Here is an 8871-nt window from a genome sequence, read left to right on the forward strand (position 1 = left end):
AGAGGTAACCAGAATAGAAAGAGGCTAGGCCACATGTGAGGACGAGGCTAAGGCTCACTGAGCACTAGCTTACCCCTGCAACATCTTCGTCTTTGCCACAGCTCTTTGTGCTAGGTATTTCTAGGACTCCATTTCCCAGGTAAGGCTAGGGAGAGAAATGGTTTGCCCAATTATATCAGAGATCTTGACCTCACGTGATCCAGGCTAGTGATTGCTACAGATTAGAGCCAGAAGCCGCACAGAGATGTGCCCATCTAAGGTCTGATGCTTGTCCTTAGGCTTGAGCAGTGGGTGAGAGTCATCCCACTTGTCTGTTCCCAGCATCATGCTCCCACAGCCAGCTCTCCTTTTCAGCACTCCTGGTTGTTTTTTTTTAATTACCTGGGTTTACTGGTAGGTTCAGCTAAGACAGGGTCCACTGCCTTATTCACCATTATCCCAAATACCAAGCCCAGTGATGAGTGAATTCTGCTGTGACTGTTATACTGCTGACCCCAAATGAAGTCCCTCTCTCAATATTTATGCCTGGAGGTAAGTTCTTAATGGTGAGTACTAAATAAGAAATAGAGGGCTCCAGGCTGGCTCAGTTGGTAGTGCATGCAACTCTTGATCTCAATATCATAAGTTCGAGCCCTAAGTTGGGTGAAGAGATTACTTAAAAATAAAATCTTAGGGGCGCCTGGGTGGTTCAGTCAGCGAAGCATCTGCCTTCAGCTCAGGTCATGATTCCAGGGTTCTGGGATCAAGTCCCACATCGGGCTCCTCGCTCAGCAGGGAGCCTGCTTCTCCCTCTGCCTGCAGCTCCTCCTGCTTGTGCTCTAACAACAAATAAATGAAATCTTAAAAAAAAAATTTTATGGGGCGCCTGGATGGCTCAGTCGTTAGGCATCTGCCTTTGGCTCAGGTCATGGTCCCAGGGTTCTGGGATCGAGCCCCACATCGGGCTCCCTGCTTCGCGGGAAGCCTGCTTCTCCCTCTCCCACTCCCCCTGCTTGTGTTCCCTCTCTCACTGTCTCTCTCTCTGTCAAATACATAAATAAAATCTTTAAAAAAAAATTTTAAATGAATGAATGAGTGGAAGAGGGGAGGGATAAAGAACAGATATATTAACTAAGTGGGGAAAATATGAGAATTTCAGAGCAAAACAGCATTGCATTAAACAAGTATTTCTTCAGGGGCTATGGGCAAAGCAATTCCTTAAGTCTAGAAGACCAAAACCCTCAGGATCCCTGCAGAAAAAGAGAATGTGGGCTTTACTCAGCTGCCTAGACCTTCTAGAAAATCTATAAATCAACTAGGCTGCCTGGATCAAGCTGTGGCATCTGGTGTCCGTTTTAAAATAAGGCCAGATGCCTTTTCATAAGCCGTCTCTTCCTATGAGCTGGTAGGTACCTGAGGCCTATGAATTGATTCTCACTCATCTCTTAAAAAAGATGAGTGTGTGTGGCAGTGGCCATAAAGATGGCATAAACTTCAGAAAGAAATAAGGAGATAATGGCGCCTAGGTGGCTCAGTCGGTGAAATGTATGCCTTCAGCTCGAGTCATGATCTCAGGGTCTTGGGATCGAGCCCCGAGTCGGGCTCCCCGCTCAGCGGGGAGTCTGCTTGTCCCTCTCCCACTGCCCCTCCCCACTTCTCATGCTCTCTTTCTCTCAAATAAATAAAATCTTAAAAAAACAAATAAGGGTTGGTTTGCCTCAGTGCGGGGAGGGGAAAAAACCATAAAACAGAATCAGACTTGAAAATACATTATTGAAAAGTCCAAATTGTAAAATTCACTACCGGCAATTATTACAACAACATAAAAAAAAAAAAAAATAGGCATCTTTAACAAAAAGTTTGACATTCAAAAAGTGAAAATAAAAAAAAGGGCATGATTTATAAATACATAAATATCCATGCACACTTTTACAATGATAGCTACTGGAAGAATGAGACTGTCATGCCAACTGCCTCTTTCCTACATGTTGGAAATACCAGGAATCTTAAGAGAGCTGCTGTGGTCCATGTCACGCTCATCCCAGCCTCCTTCCTAAGCCTGTAGCTGATGTTGAAAATGTGATGAATCTTCTGCCTCAGCTTTGATGCTGGGAAAAAAAAGAAAAGGTTATTTAGCCATGAGTCCAGCAAATCTAATTTATAAATTAAAATACAGCATGAGGGGTGCCTGGGTGGCTCAGTCAATTAAGTTTCTGCCTTCCACTAAAGTCATGGTGCTGAAGTCCCAGGACTGAGTCCCACATCGGGCTCCCAGCTCAGTGGGGGGTCTGCTTCTCCCTCTCCCTCTGCCTTTCCCCCCGCTTGTTTCTCTCTCTCGCTCAAATAAATAAAATCTTTTACAAAATAAAATACAACAGTGATACAATATTTATCTACCTAGATGGAAAGTAGACTCAAATTATTATTTTACTACATACAGAAAATTCAACAAAACATTGAACATACCATCTATTTGGAACCTAGAGCCTAATTTTTTTGTCTTGACACCTGTGATCTATAAATGCTGACAATTTAAAGTGATAACAGAAACACCTGAAATATAACTTTCTTCATGGCATGCTCTTCAGTGAAGGGTTCTAAAAGTAGAATCACACAACACTCTTCTAAATTAAAATCAGTCGAATCCAGGTAGTAATTCACAAGATTTCACATTGACTCAGGATATTTAGGAGATGTGAAGGTTATGTATTTCTGGATTTCACACTATTAGAAACTGTAAATGCATATCTTCAAATAGTGGCGAACTGAAGCAGATATATTCTTCCTGGGTGCTCTCTAGCACCTTTGGTAAATTTAAACTTGGCTTTAGACAACTTTTAAGCTGGGTGCGAAGAAATTTTGGCTGTCACCTTGTATTTGAATGGATTTCCTTAACATTTAGCAGTGCAAGTGAATCAATCTGAGAGTCTTTTTAGTAATCAGAGTTTTCAAGGTATGACCTATTTCCTAGCTAAGCCTGTCACTCCAGTCTTTTTGAGCAATGAAAAAGCAAAATTCCTCAGGAAAAGCAAAATATAACAAGTCTTTCCCCTTTTAGGAGAATGCAGTATCACCAAAGAAACCACCATTACTCCAAAGGAAAATAAAATCCCCTAAGCCATCTTTCAAATTTCCCAAAGAACAGACCAAGACTACGGCAGCCGAGAAGCTGCCAACAGCTCGGGCTGCTTCAAGTATGGTCTTTGACACAAGGTGTTGGCATGTGATTTACTCATCCTGAGCACTGGGCAACAGACTGGCCTGGGGGGTCAGAATCAGCTTTTCTGGCTTTTTCTCTTTCTAGTGGATAAAGGGGAAAAGGTAGCTCCACTCGTCTGACAGGCTGAATTTGTTTTAATACTTCCAAATACTTGCTGCTTTAAAATCACATCTCCTTTCACCACAGGAGTGGCTTTTCCATTACCTTAGCGCTTGCCAAGACTGGACATAATGCACAGAAAAGCACTTCTTCAAAGGCAAGTATGCTTGTTTTCCTACCTTCTCGTTCACATTTCAAATCCAGTCACCTTCTGTACTGCCATTTTCCTTCTTGGATAAAAATGTCCTCAGGAAAAATGGGCCAAGAAATTAAGTTGACAAATTCTTTCTGTGAGCCAATAATGATAGCTTCCTAGCTAATCACTCCTCTTTCTCCTTAAGACAATGGCTTGGAAATATTACCTCTGACAGTGCTAGTAATGACACCTTCCTGAGTGAGCTGCTGCCCTTTGTGAATTACTGCTCGCTAATGGATAAAGCTAGTCTGCCACAAAGGCTGCTAGTAGCTGCCTAGGGATGACTGTTAGATAACTGAGATTGTTTGCTCAGTATATCTGTATTTGAATCCGAAGAAAAATCATACACTGCAACTGTGTGATAAATACCACCTGTCAGAGAACAATGCTCATTTCTTTTCTCAGACCAAAATAATAAGTTGGATACACCACAGAGATGTATCTGTCTCAAAACTGCAGTATATAATTTTTTTAAATCTTACTTTATTTTTAAAAGATTTTATTTATTTATTTGAGAGAGAGAGAGAATGAGCACGGGGAGGGATACAGGGGGAGAGAAAAGCAGACTCCCCACTGAGCAGGGAGCCTGATACGGGGCTCAATCCCAGGACCCTGAGATCATGACTTGAGCCAAAGGCGGATGCTTAACCGACTGAGCCAGCCAGGTGCCCCTTAAATCTTACTCTAAAGAAATTATGTCCTAAGTTACCTTCACTGTCCAGTCTCAAGATGCCAACAATGCCAGGTGATTCATTTCTACTTGCTAGCTAGCTTTAAAACCCACCTAAACTCTAATTTTAGAGCTCAGGATCTATTCTAGGCAGAACTACGACACTTTCAGGTGCATGGCTCAGTATCAAGGGGTTGTTTGTTTTGTTTTTTGGGGGGGTATGTGGCCTAGCAATGTTGCTTAATGTTTGCCAGCCTCTATTACACGCAAAAACTTCAGGCAAGAGACAAAAGAACTGCTGGGAAGTCCCCATGACTCTTTCCAGTGGCTTCCCAGGGTGGCCTTCAATAGAGAAGGAACAGCCTTCAACACCACCCAAGTCTGTCATAGCACACACATCAGAAGATTCCTTCTAAGAATCGAAGTATCTAGAAGTCTTAAGAACTGGCAAAACTCTACATACACTTTAAGGATCCTACTTCTCAGGATAACTGAGTTTCATTTTCAGTGGTATCAATAGTCTAAAACTTGGCTACTAAGAAAACTTAAGTTTTATTTGAAGGAAGCCGAAACACACATAATCCGAAAGTGCTCTAGAAGTAGAGGCTCCCTGCAGGCTTCTTCCAGGTAGCTAGGTGAGTATGACTAGTCTGATGGCAGAGCTGCTTTCAGGGATACCAGGTTTGTGCCTGAGGACTCTTCTCTGGAGGCTGACACTGGGCAATGACAGTGTCAGAAATGAACATCCCAGGGCAGAGGACTCCTATACTGTGGAGGTTCAAGACCCCTTCACAGTATTAACAGATTAGAGAAACACCCTGGCCCAACACACACATGTATTTCTTCACACTGGTCTATGGACATGCTTATCAATTACAAAAGCTCCTTAGTTTCCCTTGGTCTGTGACCCAAACACCATGAAGGGTTCTGATCTCTAATAGTCCATAAGACTATGACTACATATAAGACAGAGAAGTATAGGGGCACCTGGGTGGCTCAGTTGGCTAAGCATCTGCCTTCAGTTCAGGTCATGATCTCAGGGTCCCGGGATCGAGCTCTGCATTGGGCTCCCTGCTTCTCCCTCGCCCTTTGCCCCTCCCTCTTGCTCGTTCTCTCTCTCTAATAAATAAAACTTTAAAAAAAAAAAGACAAGTATAACAAAATTGACTTGAAAAAAGTTTTAAGGACGACGAAATACCTCTTGGGAGTAAAAAGCAAGGAAAGAATCTTCCACACGCAGTTAGGAAGTAAAAGCTGATTCTACTCCTGCCTAGGGTGCACTCAGGCAGCCAGCAACTATCTAGCTGCCCCATGACTGAGCCCCAGGAACCACACCACTATGGGACACTGATGAACTGCCCAGAGATTTTTTTTTAAAGTATTACATGAGACAATCCAAAAAGTCACAAACTTCCAATTTCTGACCCCAGATTCAGATTTTAAAAGAGTATTTTTTTTTTAGCAAAACTATTTGAAATCAAGTGGGGTGTGCTTTCAGACTGAAGTACTTTATGGGAAGCAGAGGTTTTGATTAGTTCCTTGATACCCACAAAGAAGGGAACCTCTTTATATGCCCTGCCTCCCAAAACAAAACCCAACAAGGATGAGGTAAGGGCTTACAATGAAGGGCGCCTGGGTGGCTCGGTCGTTGGGGGTCTGACTTCAGCTCGGGTCATGGTCCCAGAATCCTGGGATCGAGTCCTGAGACTGGCTCCCTGCTCGGCAGGGAGCCTGCTTTTCCCCCTCCCACTCCCCCTGCTTGTGTTCCCTCTCTCACTCGCTCTGTCAAATAAACAAATTAAAAAAAAAAAAATCTTAAAAAAAATTTTTTTAATGAAAGGGCTTAGATCCTTGAGAAGTAAACAATAGACTCTAACGCATCAACATAAAAGCAGGGGCCATTAATGCTATACCATTTCAAATGCACTTAGAAATCCTGTTTACCTTTTTCATTAATTCACTCCTGGTAGTAAACTGTGGTAGGTCTTCCACTTCAATCCCATCAGCCATTTCCATCACTTTGTCTAAAAGGTCTTTGTTGTAACTGCACAATAAAAAGAAGTAAGATAAAAACCATGGAGAAATTACTTGTCACTATGGGTTAATGAGAAATTACAAGTAGCCCAACTCAGCATTCTCATGTGATACTACAGGGGAAATGGACACATGCTCAGCAGCAGGTTAGGAAACCGTTCTTCTGGCTTGTAGATTCAGAAGCGACTGTAGGAATGCCAATAGAGCAGGCGTTTCAAGATTTACAAAACAAAAAAGATTTACAAAAATAGAGACACTGTACATATGGCAGTACATATTCGTGGATACAGTATGAGGACCAAAATGTTTTATTTTTTAAATACATGGAATGTTGGTCTAATGTAAATAACATCATTTGTTCATTTTTCCAATTTTCTGATATTTTCCTAGTCTTGGAGCCCATTAGCCAGGATTTCTCAGGGGCACCCAGAAAACAGACGAAAAGCCTTTGGCACTGCTCCTCCAAATCCTGTTCTAACAACCCCAACAAACCAAGTGGCTAAGGGCTGGCGGAAGCCTGTGACAAGAGTCAGAGAGCCAAAACGGGCACAGAAACCAGGACTAAGACAAGTCATCTTACTATCCTAGCACAATTTCAAGACACTAAAATAAAAGGATGTGGGACCTTCAAGATTTGACACCTTCTTCACTGAGGGGGTAAAAGGGGTGCCTTTTCGAGCACTTCAACAACAGCCCCTTGAAGTCATCTGTTATTTTCCTAACAGGAAAGGCAGAGAGGCAAAACAGTCCATCAGACTGGGGAGTGGGGAGAAAAAGCCAAAGGCCACAGATCACATCCTGCCATAAATGGTAAAATCCACAATCCTGCCAGAAGACATATGGCCCTCTCTCAGCTCTTTCATATGTAAAATGGGGATCTCAGTTTCTGTGTCTGCACGTTTGCCATGTGGGTGGAAGGAGCCAAGACACAATGTACTCCGCAAAGGCGATGGTTTAAACTAACAGTATTAATACAGATGACAATGGCATTTTAGCGCCCACCATAGATTGAGCTCTTGCTAAATAGCAGCCTGTGCTAGGTGTTTTTTTGGTTTTTTGCTCTTTAATATTGTAGTCATCACAACTCATTTTCCAAATGAGGAAATTGAGGCTCTGAGAGGTTAAACGTCTTTCCAAGGAGCTGGCTAGCGTGGGAATCAGCCATAGGCCAGGCCAGTGCGGCGGGAGGTTGGGGGCGGGGTCAGCACTGGGCAGGGGTCGGCCCTAGGGGAGGGCTGCGGGTCTGAAGGCAGGGGACAGGGTCAGCCAGCCCGCAGGGGTCCGCACCTGCAACCCAGGAAGAGGTGGTTGGCCCACACCATGGAGAGGGACAGCAGCTGGTCCAGGCGGCCACCGCCATCGGGCGGGTCGCGGTAGTCGGGCAAGTGGCGCAGAATGAATTCCATGCGAGCCTTCCATTGCTTCTCGCTCTCCGAGTAGGAGCGGAACTGCTCCGCGAAGTCGGCGGCCTGCCGCACCCCCGAAACTAGCTCCTCCACCGCGGCGGCCGCCTCGCCACCCACCATGGCGCCCTCCGCCGCCTAGGGCCGCACCCGCCCGCCGCCTTCCCGACTCGCATCGCGCCACGTCTTGGCGGCTAGAGGGGCCCCTGCGGCGCGCGACTGCTCCGGAGGACCGACCTGGAGCGCCCTCGCCGGGAGCGGCGGCCTCACTCGCTCGGGCCCCTCAGACCTCCACAGCCTGCTGCGCCTGGCATGCGTCTACATGGGGGCCGCTGAGGCCGTTCTCAGTCGACCCCGCGGGGAACCGGTAGGGAAACTGAGGCCCCCAAGCACAAAGACGGAGTGCCCCTCTCCTATTCGGCGGCTGGGTGCCAGCCAGAGCTGTGCTGTGTCCTTGCCCTGGGGGCTCCCCGGGCGCCTGGCCGCACACGGATGCCCTCAGTTCTGAGGGCTTTATATGTGTAGCTGCTCCGAGTCTGTCTTTGATTAATTCCCAGTTGTGGCCCGCCTTCCTGGAGCTAGCCATCCGTCCAATTAAATACCTGCCAGGCTTTTTGCTAGATGCTGGGGATGCAAGAGAGCCAATTCAGATCCCTGGACTAATGAACTTTGCCGTCTACTGGGGGAGGCAAACATTGGTGAAAGAATTGCTTGAGTGAAAAATTTCAGCGTTGGCAGATGTTAATGAGAGGCCCAGAGTGTTAGGAGCGTGAACAAGCAAGGGACCTGATCCAGACTTGGAGATCAGGGAAATGATGCTGGAGAGCCGAGGGATGAATAGGAGTTAACCACGTAAAGAGACATAGGCCATGGCAAGACACAGCCTGGCCTGGTAAGAGAACCCAAGATCTGTGGGACAGGGTCCTAGAGTGGAGGAGATGAGGCTGCAAAGATCAGCAAGAATAGTAGGCCATGGTAGGGACTGTGGTCTAGATCCTAAGAAGAATGCGAGTGTCTGAAGGATTTTAACCAGAGCAGTGACACCCCTGTTTCCAAAAGATGTTGGAAGGAGCCAGAATAGATGTGTCCACATGAGATGAGCAAGTGAGACTGGCATAACTCTGCTGTCCATTCAAGGGACAGGGAGCAGATCCACTGAGAGAAGAGCTTACTTGTAAGTGGTGAATTTCCCATCCCTGGAAGCATTCAAGTATAGTACTTGGGAAATCACTTGAGCCGCCATCAGCCTTGAGAGATTATTGACCTAAGA

General features: G+C 45.5%; 1 protein-coding gene across 1 annotated transcript; it reads right to left on the reverse strand.

Annotated features, from left to right (window-relative positions):
• Positions 1-955: 955 nt before the first annotated feature.
• Positions 956-7782, reverse strand: CDKN2AIPNL (CDKN2A interacting protein N-terminal like). Its single transcript, XM_027607176.2, has 3 exons — positions 7486-7782; positions 6109-6208; positions 956-2087 (listed from the first exon to the last, which is right to left on the reverse strand). Exons 1-3 carry the CDS (start codon positions 7722-7724, stop codon positions 2076-2078), a joined length of 351 nt encoding a protein of 116 aa, XP_027462977.1. The 5' UTR covers positions 7725-7782; the 3' UTR covers positions 956-2075.
• Between the last annotated feature and the right edge of the window lie 1089 nt (positions 7783-8871).

The sequence above is a fragment of the Zalophus californianus genome, chromosome 5, assembly GCF_009762305.2.
Source record: "Zalophus californianus isolate mZalCal1 chromosome 5, mZalCal1.pri.v2, whole genome shotgun sequence".
NCBI classification, from domain to species: domain Eukaryota; kingdom Metazoa; phylum Chordata; class Mammalia; order Carnivora; family Otariidae; genus Zalophus; species Zalophus californianus.